The sequence below is a fragment of the Cavia porcellus genome, unplaced genomic scaffold, assembly GCF_034190915.1.
Source record: "Cavia porcellus strain 051 isolate PalLab524CR breed Dunkin Hartley unplaced genomic scaffold, mCavPor4.1 scaffold_29, whole genome shotgun sequence".
Lineage (NCBI taxonomy): Eukaryota > Metazoa > Chordata > Mammalia > Rodentia > Caviidae > Cavia > Cavia porcellus.
In genome coordinates this window covers 4,073,661-4,089,425 of record NW_026947512.1, presented here as the reverse complement: position 1 = coordinate 4,089,425, position 15,765 = coordinate 4,073,661, and the positions used below count along the sequence as shown (strand labels likewise).

General features: G+C 40.7%; 1 protein-coding gene across 1 annotated transcript; it reads right to left on the bottom strand.

The window, feature by feature from the left end:
* Nucleotides 1-6,340: 6,340 nt before the first annotated feature.
* Rnasel (ribonuclease L) lies at nt 6,341-14,861 on the bottom strand (the record flags this gene model as incomplete). The annotated part of the gene is given in 6 exon segments (NM_001173055.1): nt 6,341-6,795; nt 7,439-7,572; nt 9,279-9,411; nt 9,822-10,027; nt 11,215-11,300; nt 13,203-14,861. Coding segments are annotated over 6 exon segments (2,208 nt in total). The 5' UTR covers nt 14,665-14,861.
* Nucleotides 14,862-15,765: the final 904 nt, after the last annotated feature.

Here is a 15,765-nt window from a genome sequence, read left to right as displayed (position 1 = left end):
TCTTCAGAAGTCAGGTTGAAGCAGCTTCTGCCATTGCACAGCAGCTAGCAAAGAAATGATTTACATTTGTGCCTTCTATATGCTAACTAAGAGATGTTAGATAGCCTTCTCTTTCAAGTGCAGAGAGAAGACTGATAGGCCTTTACAACATGCAAAATGTGATTGCTAGATAACAAATGTAAGTTTAACTTGTGAGCTTCAAAGATGCAAAAATTGAAATAAGGCATAGCCTTGTCCCGCTGCTGGGAAAGATTGCCTAGGTGATTAGATAGATAACATGAATATCTTAGACTTCTTTGCCCTAGGGCCCATGGCAGAATTTCCCAAGTTAATTGTTGCTTTTATCTATCTCTATCTATGACCTCCTTCACAGCACAGCTGGAAAAACCGCTCTAATTCTAACTCACCTTTTTATGTATGCCCTCTTCCAAGAACAAAAACCAATAGTTTATTACAAAGTTAGCTTCCTTCTTTAAACATTCCTGTCACAATTAAGACCAATTGTAATTTGTGTTTGTAAATGTCCTATAGGAGTAAGTTCATAAGCTCCCTGGGAGAATAAAATTGCACACCACTTTGAGGGTGGATAGCATGGTCAGATTTTATCTTCTGCTCTCTCCAGATAGCATCCATCTGCCCTGGAGTGGAATCTACTCAAGGGACGGTTTGAGTGTACAGAAATCAAATAGAAATCAAAGAAGAGATGCCTGAATTATTTCTTTTTGTACTTCACACATGGGGTGCTCAAAGTTGAAGCCTCTTACTCCTTTAAAATGCATCCTTAAGAAGCAGTGAAATACTTTTGATCTTTATGTATCGAAAAAGAACTGTTTGATATTTTTTTTGCATGTGTGCATGGCCTGTCTACCCCCTAGAGCAAAAATGCAATGCAGAGGGAAGAATTAATTATGATGTTCTTTTACAACTAAAATCATACTGTAAAAAAAGAAGAAAAATGATCAAAATTGCCTTTCAATGTTCAAACTTTATTTGCATTAAGAAATAATTCTTATTTATGCTCAAAAGATAATCATAATTTATAAGAGACTACTCCATTCACATGCCTTTTTCAGTGACTTAAGGCAAATCAAACTAGAACTAGAAAATTTTCAGATGATCCTTTTAAGTACATCAATGTCTTTAGAGGTCTAACTAAGACCTATAAACTGGACTGGAGAAATGTAGTGTTAATCTTAAGTCAAACATTGTCTTCTAATGAGGACAAGCAACATTATAAGCTTGCTATTACATTTGGAGATGAATACCATATTGTCAATTTTAAACAGTCAGAAGATTGACAGCAAGGGGAACAACCAGTTCCCACTGGAGCACAAGCAGATCCCACCCAATAACCCACTGAATTAGCAACCAGACAGGAGATTAGAGTAGGACACATTTTCATGTGTGTATTCTTGAAGGTCTAAGAAGGACAAAAGCTAAGCCCTCTAGTTATTATAGATTCTAGCTATTTTTCAAGAGTATGATGAAAATCCTTCTGCTTTCTTAGATCATTTCAGGCACTGGTAAAACACACGACCAGAGCTCCTGATTTGATAGGACAGATTTTGCTTAAAGACAGGTCTATTACCCAGTCAGCCTCACATATTAGAAAAAAGTTACAAAAGACAGCTTTTGCTCTGGATAGTTCACTTGATACTTTAGTAAATCTGCCTCCTTAGAACTCTATAATCAAGACTAGGAGAAAGCCAAGGAGAGAAAACTGAGACCAGAAAGTGGCTACCTTTGTTATGGCCTTAAAAGAAGTAGACCTTAAGTCTGATTCTCAAGGTTCCAAAAAGAGCTTAGCGACCACTCGCCCACTACCACTGCCAAAAGCAAGATGTCTTAGTTACTTTATGCTCGTTGCTGAGACCAAATACCTGAAATGAACAATGCAAACTCATGAGGCCTGAGGGACACACACATAAACCATGACACAAGGTTACCTTAAGAAGGGCTGCCTTAAGAGGCCTCCCAAGCCTTGCCCTGACTGCAAAGGCTGCACTGGAAGCCAGAGGTGGAGGCCCCAGAGCTCAGATTCGCCCTTCCCAGTCTAGCAAGACCAAAGGGCTTTAGTGCTCTCTACCCTCTTCTGGCCAGACTGTCATCTCTACCTGTCATCTCCATGGGGAGCCCTGAGTAATTATGACTACAGGGATAAAACAGCCTAGTGCTGGACAGTGGCACATGTCTCTTTGTCCCTCCCCAAAGCTGGCCTTCCTTCCAGACAGCATACCTCAATAAAATAGTCACCAAAAGTATCTTGGTTGAGCTGTAACTGGGACAACTTTCTCTTCACTCATTCCCTTTTTATGCCCAGAAGTCCAGCTCCATCCTGAAGAGATTTTATGCTGTCTAAATATTTTCATATATATATATATATATCCAGGTTGCAAACTAATCAAAATGATATTGAGACCAATTTTTACAAACATAGTACATATTGTTGTTCATGTATAAAAGCTTAAAGAGTTTTTCATTTGTCAAGATAATGTATTAATCTAGTTCTCATATATCATCAAAAATTTAGAGATAATTATAACTAAAGCTACTGGGACTTATGACAAAAAGACAAAATGTCACCCTCGATCAATAAAGGGACCTAAGAACCAGTGAGTTACAATTGCTATCCCTGAAAAAGTTTCTAAACTTACCCACAGCTCTAATGCTCAGGCTTTGATTATACGTGCTCTAATTTCTCAGAAAATTTATTCTTGCCTCAAGGATGCCAAACCCCAAGGCATCATACAGATAAAACCAATAATAAATGTGCTAGATTCTTTTTATATTTCTTTTACTGGGATCTGCTAGATGTTATCCAGAGAGAAGGCATTGACATATATCAAGGCCTTAACTATCCTCAACAGGTCTTACCACCACCGCTGGTCTCTCTCCTAAATCAAAAGTAATTAATAGGGGCTGGGGATTTAGCTCAGCGGCATAAGCACCTGCCTTGCAAGCAAGCGGTCATGAGTTCAATCCCCAGTACCAATAAAAAAAAAAGTAATTAATAAGACAAGTCATCCCCCAAAATGAGATGACATTAGACATTCTAACAGCAGCACAGGGGTTAGGAGGTACTTATGCAATTGTGAAAACTGAATGTTGTGTGTACATTCTAAGGAGAAATGACAAAAAGTTAATTTCTTGAGGATTAGGTTGGGAGAACTCAGTGGTTAGCAGTTGAGCAGAGAATGGCCTGGGCAAAGACAGGGAGGAGTAAGCAGTGTGGAGGTGAATGTAGTGCTGAGGACATGAGGGGGACACCTGCAAAGGCCGGAGAGTAGCCAGGTACTCAAACTGCAGTCGGTTCCTTAATGAAAACAGGGACACGGTCTAACGGATTTGGCACTGTGAAGGTCACTGGTGACCTTGAGCTCCTATGTTTCCAGGGACAGAAACAGGTGGAAGCCCTTGTCCTTCTGACCAGTGACCATTCCTGCTGCCTGACTCACTGTCTTTGATACTCCAGAAAGACTATTCCTTATTATTGACAACAGTTATCCAAGTACTGTAATCCTTTTTCCAGTTTTCCTCACAATCCAAAAAGTTATATTTGTAATCAATCTACCACCTCAATGCAACCCATGGCGAGAGTAAAGACACCAAGACATTCTCCAAGTTAAGGGCAGCCAAGGGGTCCCAAATCAAATCCTTGTGGGGATGCACGAACAAAGGCCCTGATCCTAGGCCTCTCCCAGAATTTATTATCTTGTGAATAAGGGGGGTGGCTCAAGGCTGAGTGACAGTGAGGATGGCAGGAATTATGTAACTTGAACTGGCTAGCCAGGTGAGGAGAAAAGCATCTCTGCAAATTGCAGAGATAAAGATATGCAGAAGGATCAATTCACATAGTCCAATTACGGTAGCAACTGAATTGTTTTAGGAGGCTGCTGCTTCAGTTTCTGATATATAAACTTTCATGCCCTGAGGAGTCATAGCCTCTACCTTGAGGCTCATACCCAGTTGACATTCCCGAAGCTATTAGCTCTAACATCCCACGGTGTTCATATCCTTTTCGGAGAACACCATTCGAGGAAACAGGACTGTCTGTGGGCTTTAGAGATTACATACCAGCACCTCAGCTAGCCTTATTTGCAATGCTTAGAGCCAATTGAAGAGAGAAGGAAATACCATAGCCAGCTCTCTACATAGCAGTATAAGGAAATAAATCTCCAAATAATTAAAGTTGCAGCAATTGTTTTCCATTCAAGGGGAGTCACTAGAGTTGTCTTACGGACACTTACGGACTCACAGACCTGTGTTGCAACTAGGCTCTTCTGTTTACCATTAGTGTGAACTTTAACACCCTGATGATTCTTTCTAAGCAGTTGCTGTTTCTTCTACAAAATATGAGAAACCACATCTTACAGTGAAGTCATGGACATAGATACTATATGGAAAAGCATTAGGCAGGAGCAAATAGTAAGTGCTCAGTAAATAGTAGCTCTGTTACTTTTATCAGTATCATCTGACTTGTGTTGCTTGTCTAATATATCTCAGTGTGCAGTTCTTTCTTTGAATAACTGATCTTCCTGCTTGGTAAGCCCAGGCACAGAATCTAATCTAGCCTCACACAGTGCCTAATATGAACAAGGTAAAATGATGGATTCCTTCCCTGGGCCCAAGCAGACACCCAGGGCCCATGTTGTTCTAGAATTCCTGAAGGGCAGAAAATAGAACCCTTTTTACAGTTTTAAAGACTAGGCTTTCCTTTCTTAGAACTCACTCTTGAATTTCTCATTTAGTTTTTTCCATTGTAGATATCACTGATCTTCAAAGTGGAACTGTCATTCGAAGAAAATCAGATTTAATAAGATGATTCAAAATTTTATTGAATACGTTTTCCCAGTGGGCATTTGATTGACATATCCAGATATTCACTACAAATTTGGCAACCAAAGCTTAACTTTAAAGCATAAAGCAATCTTCATAAAACCTTATTTTAAAGCCTTTGGTTCATATCTTTTAGTACATCTTAATTTCACCCAGTGATATTGTATCCATCATTAAACATTTCATTTTCAAAAAAGAACTGTAGATACTATCTGGTTCCTGTTCCAAAACTGGGTTAACCACCATGAGATGGAAACAACATCAGACTGAGCACCAGAAAAATCTGTTCAAACCAAGACAGTGACACTTCCTAGCTCTATGTCCTAAAGTAAATAAAAATATTCCTAACCTTATTTTCTTCATCACCAAAATGAAGACCAGCATGCACACTTTACAGGATTGTTGCAATGTGTAACTCATAAAGCACCATAAAAATCTAGGATAGTATTATTCTCAAATGATTAATGATTCACACTCATTCATTAATCAGTGGATACTTATGAAACATGATCATGAGGCAGACACTTTGTAAGCAATAAAAATATAAATTCAAAGTAAGTCAATGGCTCTAAGAAGCTTCAATACCAACGGGGAAACCAAATTTACAAGGTGGAAAGAAGCACGTGCTAATGTGGCTCTTGGAGTCAGAATGGAGTATGGAAGTGAGATTGAAGGAGGACTTCCTGAGTTGCTAACACTAGAAGGAGCTACCAAATTACAGACTCAGCAGCGACAAAATAAATCAGAATCACTGCTCTGTGAAGTGGCCCACATGCTCCACTGTCCTGGGCCCAAGCAGTTCCAGTGTCCCAGCCCCTCAAGACAGGCTTTGCCAACTCAGCCCCACTGGATAAATTTGTGCTGTGGGCCTGTCTAGTGCATTGCAGAATACCTCTACCTACTAAACGGCACAGTGTCTGCCGTTATCCAAACTGTGGCAGAAACTTCTGCAGACACTGCCACAAACCCTCTGGGGAGTTAAATTGCCCCCAGTTCAGAACTTCTGCTTTAAGGTTATGGAAAACCAGTGTAAGTGCTTCTAAGAGGAATAGAATTCATGCAACTAGTACCTAGACTAACACTGGTGTTCAACAAAAATGAATGAATGAATGAATGAATGAGCCTCTTGGAATCCCTTTGGCTATTTCTCTCAGGTCTTATTCAGAAGAGCCTGGGCTGCTAATTAAGTTTTAAAAGTATGCAAGTGAGGGCCAGGGATTTAGCTCAGCAGGCATAAGTGCCTGCCTGACAAGTGCAAGGTCATGAGTTCAATCCCCGGTACCGCAAAAAAAAAAAAAAAAAGTAGGCAAGTGAGAGGTAATAATAACACCAACATCCATTTAAACAGTGCTTGGTGTAAGCCGTACCATCCTGCACAAGGAGCTCAAACTCTCTGAGTCTCAAATTCTTAAGTGGGGATAATAATCTGTATTTTACAAGGACATTGGGAAAATTAAATGAGATAATTGCCAGTAAATTATACTGGCTTAGAAGGCTTAGCACTCTCTTTTGATGTAATTGAGAGGAAGAATTTTAACAGGTTGTTTCCCACTTCTTTCCAATAAGTTTTACCCACTAAAATGAACCAGAGAAGTTTGAAGAAATAGTGCTTTTGTTTCAAATGAGTGGATGGAGCGCACCGTGATAGAAACTGACAATCAGGCATCCAGCTCATCCCTCATGAGCAATGGGTCAGTTAAGTGGCCCCAAGCATTGTGACTTCCAAGAACCACTCATCTAGTAAAGTAGCAATGTGACCATGAAAAGCTCAGTCAGCACTCAGATCTGGCCAACGCACTGGCCTGGATGCCTTGGTCACACTGAGGCTTGGTTGGGTTGTAGGTTTGAGGAAAGTGCCTTGCGTATGCTGTGTCCCGCAGTTTTGTATAGACATAGATCACCAAATCTGGAAATGTCTTCTGAAAATAATGGGAAGGTTCTCCAATGATTTCCTTCATCCTGAAATGAAAGAACAAATGATTTAGCATACTTGCTTCACGCACCTCCTCTCTTCACAGAATACAAGAGTTCGCACTGCTCTCTTGATTTCAAGTGCAAAATGAATAAAGGGTTTGGAATCTGATTGAGCAATTCTTCTAATTTCTTAGTAACTCTGTAAATGTTGGCTATTTAATTTTCCTGAACTCCAGTTTTTCACTAATAAAACAGAAGTAATACAATTCTATAATCTTTTATGTACAAATCTCAAATTCAAAAAAGCCCCAAACCAAGAGGTTTTTGTATGTATGTGTTTATGGCAATCATTTGAGGCAGGAAAATCTGATTTTACCAAATAGGGCTGTTGAACTTTCGTTAACATAGATTTATTTTACCCCGCTGGCCAATCTCCTGGTTACTCATGTAAGAAATTGCTAGCGTCTGTTGCAGTGGTCCTTGCAAAAGTCAAAAGGGAGACGACAGTCTGCCGGACCCGTCCATCATTAATGTAAAGCCAAGTGACACCCTTTTTTCAACACAGAAGGGACTGCTCTTCTTCTATGAAAATAAATTTTCTTGTTTTTATGTAGACAGGTACTTGGAAATGGATTTTTAAATTATTCACATTGCATATATGATTTATAAAAGCGGAAACAGTATTTACCATTTATTTTTCTCCTCATCAATGTGTTCTCCTATATTCCGGATGAACTTCAGCAGGTCACCCACACTGTCCTGGTAAAATGTTTTCTTTTTTTTATAGAATTTATTCATGCTCTTCATAACAGATTTATCAATCTGGAAACAAAACACTGCACATAAATGTGGTGGGAACAAAATAAATCTGATGGCATGCAAAAGGCAAAGTACAAATTTGAATACACGTTCTCTACTAATAACTAAAACAGATTAATCAAAAGAATGAGAGTAAATGCAACCCGAAGCAGTGGTGGCCACATTAATGTACCCTGAAAAACTTGGATCATGCACCTATGATGGCAAAACAAAACCATGCAAGCCAAAAATGGGCAAGTCACTAAAATCAATAGAAAAACACAGTCTAAAATGGATATTAAAAGGCAAGGCTTGAAGTCAATCAAAACTCAGTATAAGCAAAAACCTAAAAAAAAAAAAAAAAAAAAAAAAAAAAAAAAAACGCAGTATAAGTCTATGAAACTTAGAGGGAGAAATGCAGTGAATTGGGAAACAAAAAAACAGGTCTTGCTTTCCAGCACTGCTAATCCCTGACTGCCCTGTCCTGGGTACTTCAGGTGTACTTCATTTCTGAGCCTCAGTTTCCTCAGGGATTAAATAAATTGGAGCTGTTGATAGTATTGTAGCTTTTGTGGTGACAGCAGCCTAAGCACATGGCTCTGCAGCTATTCCAGCTTCAAATCTTTCCACACCACTCCCTGGCTCTCTGCCTTTGGAAAGTTGGTCTGTGCCTCAGTTTAGAGGCTGTTTGAGGACTGAATGTGACAACATTATGAAGTCCTGAGAACCACGACTGTCAGTTAGCACTACAGAATCGCTGGCACCATCTACTCTAGTTTCAAGTTGCTCTTTCAAAGGTTAAGTGTGAGCTGAAATTTTATAGACACTGATGGAACTTGCAGGCCAGCAAAGAAAACAGACATTAAACCAACATTACGAGGTGTAATCTAGAGATCAGCTAAGGAAGGAAATAATCCAAGAGCCAGAAACCAAGAAGTTTTGGAGAAGAAGCCTACGATAGGGAGGCTGCTGGTTGCAAAGACCTAAAGATAAGGACCCTTCCTTAGTGCTTTGTACGTGTCCTCAGGGTGCCCCGCACCCATCATTTTGGGGGTCTCTCAGTTGCATACACACTAGGCATTTTCTGCTTTATGCACCCAAATCCTCACATTGGCCAACCTCATAACTGACATTTGATAGATGTTTTTAAATTAATAACAATGAAAGTTCTGATACTAAAGTCTAGAGATACAGATTAATTTTTTTAAAGTTTCACTATACTTAGATCAAGTTAGGTGGAAATTTTCTTGAGAAAATTTTCCATGAAAGATCTTTTTTTCAAGGTGTTTTCTCAAGGCATGCTATCAGTAGGAGTGTGAGTCTTCAGAGCTGTGGATGCACACGTGGCAGAGGCAGCCTGACTCTCCCCTGGCTGAGATGTTGCATGCTAGAGCACCGCCCTTGGGCTGGGTCTATTTAGTCCAATATGCTGGTCACAATAGCTAGGCTTGAAGGAAATGCTCGTAGGTTGCGTTGAGACCTTTTTAAGCAGAAGCCTAAATATGAGTCCATCAGGAGCCTTGGGTCTGGGGTAAACATGAGGTCCTGAAAGGAAGCCCAGGGACCCGAAAGTGCTAAGAGGGTCTAGGATGGAGAGGAAGAGAAGGAAAATCATCTCTTTGCCTTCCTAGCTGGAACAGGTCGGTATAAAATAAGTTAGAAACATTAGCATAAAACATTACACAGACTGACTTCTGAAATAACTCCTAGGCCAGAGCAATTGTCCATACCTTATCTGTCCACTTAGCAAAACTTCTAGAGCATTCAGATGACTCAAGTTGTAGCAGATTGAGGATCTCACTATCAGATTTTCTCATTTTGATGTCAGATTCATTTCCTACATTTCGAAGTGTCCTATATCGGCTGAAGATGATAGAATTATCATGATTATTTTGTTCTTCCCACTCTTTTCAGAAACAGAAAATTGATTGATTTTATTTTCTGAGAAAAATACTAGCTCTTTAAAACTTCTGATTATAGAAAAGGCATCTGAAAGGTCATGTGTTCAACACCCGGTACCAAAAAAAAAAAAAAAAAAAAAGAAGAAAAGAAAGAAAGAAAGAAAAGAAAGGCATCTGATATTTTTTCCCTCTTATTCTGCAGCAGAGAAAGCCAGAACCAGAAAGTCACATCACCTCTCCAGGGAAACACAATCAAGAATATGCTGGATTGGAAGGAAATCCTAGATTGGCTGATTCCCAGCCCTATGCTCATCCTCACCGCCTCCCCGTCTCCTTCTGGAGCCCTGTGACATACATTTAGGTTTTACTTACTTTTCCCAAGACCAAAAGAAGGGGTGAGCCAGAAGACTGTTCAGAGAGTCCCTTACGTTTTCCGCAGGGCAGAACAAGTGATGGATGAGGTCCTTAGTTTCCTCATCTGGAGAAAGTTGGAGCACCTGTTCATTACTTTGAGCCTTCAGCTGCTCAAAAGGGATCTGTCCCTTCTTTACCACGTACAGGGCCAGCCGTCCGAGGGCCTGTGCAAGGGCCACAAAACAGCCAAAGGTAATTATAAGTCTCCTTTCTATTTTCTATTTAGAAAATGTGGACCAAGATGCACACACACAAAAGCAATCCGCAGGCTTGGTAGGAAGAGAAGGTGCAGCCCTGTGCATAGAGAGCTCTTCAGAGCAATATGTGGTTCACATGGTTCAAGTTTATGAAGAGTAAAAGATACCCTTGGGCCAGAGTTGTCAGGGCAGGGTACCTGGAGGAACAGGGATTTGAACTGGGCCTTGAGAACACCGATGGATTATAGGTGAATCGGGGAACGTGAGACTGTTTTGAACAAGATGTATCCTGAGAAACTGGCTGGGAAGGGGAAGTTCAGGTCCAGGGGCCTGGTAGGAAGCGGATATAACATAGTTGAGGTTGGGAGGGTCAGAGTGCCAGTCAGGGAGTCAGACCACAGCAGGGAGGAAAACAGAGAAGGAGGTCATCACCGAGCCTCTCCCCTGGACACCAGTCAGGGATGGAGCCGAAATCTAGAATCAAATCAATGGGCCAGGAGATAACAGTTTGGGGCCGTAATTAGCCCAGCAGCTTTGGGCTGCAGAGCCAGGCTCCATGTCCTCTCTGGAGCAACAGATGTTTCAGGATCCTAACTTTTTTGGGTCAGCTTCATGTCTTTTTGAGTTGAGGATGACCCCACCACTCCTAGAAGTTCTCTGAAGACCTCAGTATCTGGCCTTCTTCAGAGCTTAGCACAAGAGTTTGAACAGAATGGGGAAAGAAATCTCATCTACTTTATCTTTAGGCAGAAGAAGGTCTCCTGGAGGAATGTTGATGATACTTGGAAAAACCTCCCTAGAGTGTGTGGACAGAGGTACAGCATGCTCAATTCATTACTTATTTGCTAGTGGAGGAAGGAGGAGATCCTAAGAGACACAGGAAGGGGTTGCAATCATAGTGAGGCACACATCTACCCAGCACACCATCTTCTCCTCTGTATATTAAAAGCCAAGCAGACATTCTGTGTGTTGAAACTCCCATAGGGGAGTTTGTTGGCATGTGACTGAAGACAATGATTAGGCAGGGGCAAAGCTTGAAAGTTCTTTCCCTCCTGGTTAAGAGAGAAATATCCTATATTTGATCACAGTAACTAGGGTAACGAACCAATAATGGAGCAGAAAGAAGAAAAAGTAAACTGAACTGTAGACATTACCTCTAGATCATTCTTGATTTCCTGAGGATCTCCAGTCCACTTGATGCTCTGATCAAAATCACTCAGGCGAACAGTATTCTTGTAATCTAAGGGATAGTTTACAGAGGGGCGTGGGAAATACTCATTGTCTGTATTGTGATACTCAGTAGGTATGTACCATGATGTACAATCCATCATCACTGGAGGGTAAATAATAATGCTACTGACTCCCCAGAAACTGTCACACATATAGTTTCATTTGAGGTGTCTACCGAGATGCAGCAATTAGCTAATAAAGTTCTAAATCCAAGACTGTAATGGCACAGAATTCCACTAAATGGAGCAGATGAGCCACAGCCCAGCTGGATGGGCTGACATTCTGGATAGTAACCATGCATTAGTGATGTACTTGTAATGAGTCATTGCTTCCTTGTCCCCTTCAGATTCCTTTTCCCTTGAAACAAGCCACACAGCCCACAGAAAGAGGGATGAGTGGATGTGAGAAATCAGAACCTAGATGAATGGAAGGCAAATTGGCAGTTCATCCTTCAAGAGGTGGCCCCTGTTTTTGGCTCTAAGATTTCTGAGAAGAAGAAAGGCTGCATAACTCCAATAGGGTCAGGGTCAGTCGAGTTGAGTGCATCTGGATTCTAAACGTAAACATTAAAGTTGTATGAGAATCGAGTCTAACAAAAAATGAATCCATTAAATTATATGACAAGTGTCTACTGAAAGAACAATGGGTGAAGGAGAACCCAGCTCAAGAATAGTAAGTGAATAATTATACAAAGCAATGTGAAAATAATTGCAACTTTGGAATGCTAGCCAAAAGTGCAAAATGCTATGTAAGTATTTTATAGGAAAGCTTCATGATTAGCTGGGAAGGGGAAAGGTGTCCCTTAAGGATGAAATACTTAAAGGAAAAGCTGAATTGAATTCAGAAAGTAGAGAGGAGAAGAGAATTTCAGATAGGAATTCCTGAGGCCACAAGGAACAAAGAATTCCAACTTGGAGTGTCCAGAGAGCAAGGATGAAGTCACACAGTGGCCTGCAACAAGGGCTGGTCTCATTACTTGAACCAATAATTGTTTTTCCTAATTTAAGCCACTTTGGGTTAAATTTACTACCACTTAAATCTGAAAGTGCCTAAATGGACCATTTGACTACTCAAATGTGTGTAATTTACAAACTCCAAATCTTTCCTATTAGATTCAACAGATATTGTTAGTGGACTCTAAAATTTTTGAAACTCTTAGGTTTAGTTTCTGCACTGACAGTCAAAGAAGGTTACAAACAAATCTTTTTCCCCGCTGCTGCTCTGAGCCTCAGTCCTCTAATGTCTTTGGCCCATTTTAAAATCAGATTCTTCTATTTTCTTATCATTGAACTATAAAAGTTCTACGCATATGTGGGGCAACAACCCTTTATCTGATATATCTTTTGAAAATCTTCTCTCACACTATACCTTACCTGTTCACACTCTTCACCTTGTCTTTTGCAGAGCAGAAACTTTTTATTGTAATATAGTCAATTATTATTGCCTATCATTTTTTTCTTCACAGATTATACCTTTGGTATTGCATCTAAAGAGTCATCACCAAATCTAAGGTCCTCCACATTTTCTCCTATGTTATCTTCCAGGGAATTTTATACTTTATGGCTCCGGTAGAGAGCCAGGACCTTATATGGTAGGTTTGGTCTGGAGGAATCTGCCTTAATGAATGGGAAAATGCCACTGTCAGAGGAGTGGGATCATTATCCTGAGTGGGCTTGGTATAAAAACAAATTTGGCTGCCTTGTGCTCCTGTGTGCCCTCTTATCTTTCTGCTTCTGCCATGCACATCACAGCAAGAAGTCCTCATTAGAAGCCAGTACCTTGATCATGGACTTTCTAGCTTCCAGAACTGCAAGAAAGAAATCATTTTGTTTTTAACTAGATTGCCCAGTCTGTTACATTCTAGCATAGCAATACCAAAAAAGAAAAGAAAAAAAAAGACTAGGGAACTCACCTATTAAGATATTTTCTGGCTGCAAATCCTGATGAACATATTCATGCAAGTGTAATTCTTGAACAGCTTTAAATATAGATGCTAGGACATTTCGGCCATGTGCATCTTCCTCATCCTCCACAGCTTCCGCTCTGGGCTTATCCAAGTGCTCTTTCAGAGACTCTTCGCAGAGGGCTACACACACATACAAGCAGCCCCCCTCACTCTCACTCCCACAGAAGGTCAGAAAGTTACTGTGCCCCCGGAAGTGTCGTAGGCAGTCCATCTCCCTCTGGGCATGTTCACTGTCCTCACGGAATACCTTCACAGCCACCTCTCTCTCCTCGTGGAGCCCCAGGTAGACGCCCCCTTTAGAAGTGCTGGCAATCTTATAGTCATCATTTTTAAGAATCTTGAGTTTGCCAGTGTAACGGTGGCACATTTTATGGAGTTTTTCCAGCTTTTGCCCCCAGCGTGAACTCAAAGGCTTCCAGTCTTCAGCAGTGTCAGGGAAACAGTCTTGGGCGTTATAAGAGCGAAGCAAGTTTACAAGGGCATTGTCATAATGTTTACGCTTTGCTATCCTGACAAGATCTCCGCAATCTGTGCTGGCTCCCTTCTTGCACAGCAACTCAACAATCTCCTTCAGGTTGAGCTCAACAGCAGCCTTCAGTGCTGTTCGGCCTTCACTATCTTTTGCATCAATCTCTGTGTGCTCTTGTTCCAGAAGCATCTGCACCAAACCAACATGCTTCTTTTCCACTGCCAGGATCAGGGGCGTCTTCTGTTTTTCTCCTCTTACACAGACATCAGCCCCATGGTCCAGCAGGAGGCGGGTAACATCCTCCACCTTTGCATCAGGAGATCTCTGAATACCGTGGATCAAGGCACTTCTGCCCATTTTGTCACGGGCATTGACTTCTGCCCCCATCTCTTTCAGGAGAACCCTCAAGACATCGCTGTGGCCTCTTTTAGCAGCATCCATGAGAGCTGTGCCCCCTCCTTTCCCAAGAAGCTTTTGATCATTCTTTGGCTCTCGATGCAAATTCACATCTGCTCCTTTCTCATAGAGGAATCTTAAGGCTTCAACATTACCATGGCAAGCAGCTTCCATGAAAGCTGTGAAACCATTAGAATCATATTCATTTACATCTGCTCCCTTGGAAAGGAAAAGTCTAAGCAGCTCCACATTTCCCTCAATCCCAGCAATGATGAAGGAGGTGGCCCCATTCTTCTTCCTCTGATGAAGGTCAGCACCGTGACGAAGCAGAAGCTCCACGATGTCCTTGTTGCCACATTGTACCGCATTTTGCAAAGGTGTCCAGCCCCCTTCCTCCTCTTGGAAATTGACATCGGCACCTATTTTCAGCAATTGCTCTATCTGACTGATATCTTCTTTCTGAATAGCATTAATTAATGAATAACCATTTTCTGTCATAGCCCTTCTACTCTCGGAGGAATGGTCCAGACCATTAATCTCCATGATGGTAAATGCTGCTGGCCACTTTTTGCTTTTTCCTTGAGAAAATACAACTTATCTTCTTGGGATAAAATACAACTTATCTCCTTGGGATTTGACTAGCGTTTTGGAGTATAAGTTTGACTAGCGTTTTGGAGTATAACTTGGCCACACCCAGCAGTATAAGGCAGAACAATGTTCTTAGTCTTCCAAGATTCCCCCTGCAAACAAGAGATGCTGAATAATTTCAGAATACAGAGAAGGCATTTGAATCATAGAATTTACTTTTACTAGCAACCTTTTCCAAAGACATCCACTTTCTCATTATAGAAATTCTAAATTGTAGATATCATAAATATATGTAAATGAAAAATAAGAAAATTACTATTTGATAGTCCAGAAACAGCCACTAACAGTATTTCATTATATTTCTATAGGTTTCTTTCTTTTGGTCTTTTTTTGAGACAGGGTCTCGCTATGCAGTTCAGGCTGGCCTTGAGCTCACTTTGTAGCCCAGGCTGGTCTCGAACTCGCAACGATCCTCCCACCTCAGCCTGCCAATACTGGGATTACAGGCGTGAGCCACCACGCCCAGCACTTCCTATAGGTTTCTTAAATAGCTGGTATCTTGCTGTGTATCTCAGTTTTGCACCCCACTTCCTTCCATTCAATGCCATACTATAAATAATTCCTTATATCAAAAAGTAATAATTCCCTGTATTTTAAAAAAGCCTTTTAAATATTTTAATGGGGGGGCTGGGGATTTAGCTCAGCGGCATAAGCGCCTGCCTTGCAAGCAGGCAGTCGTGAGTTCAATCCCCGGTACCGATAAAAAGGAAAAAGACCAAAAATATATATATATATATATATATATTAATGATCCCATAATATACCATCATACAGTTGTTCAATTTGTCTATTGCTGAGTGGTTTTTCAAAATAAGTTTTGAAAAAGATTTTTAAATTCAAAATTTCTAAACAATCCCCAATGACATTCATTTTTAGCTTATTTTCTTATGATAGGTTTCTTATAGTCATAACCTATGACTGGTCAGAGTTATAATTATGTTTAGAATTCTCAGCCTATACTGTATTAACCATTTTTTCAGTGTTATGCAAATATAT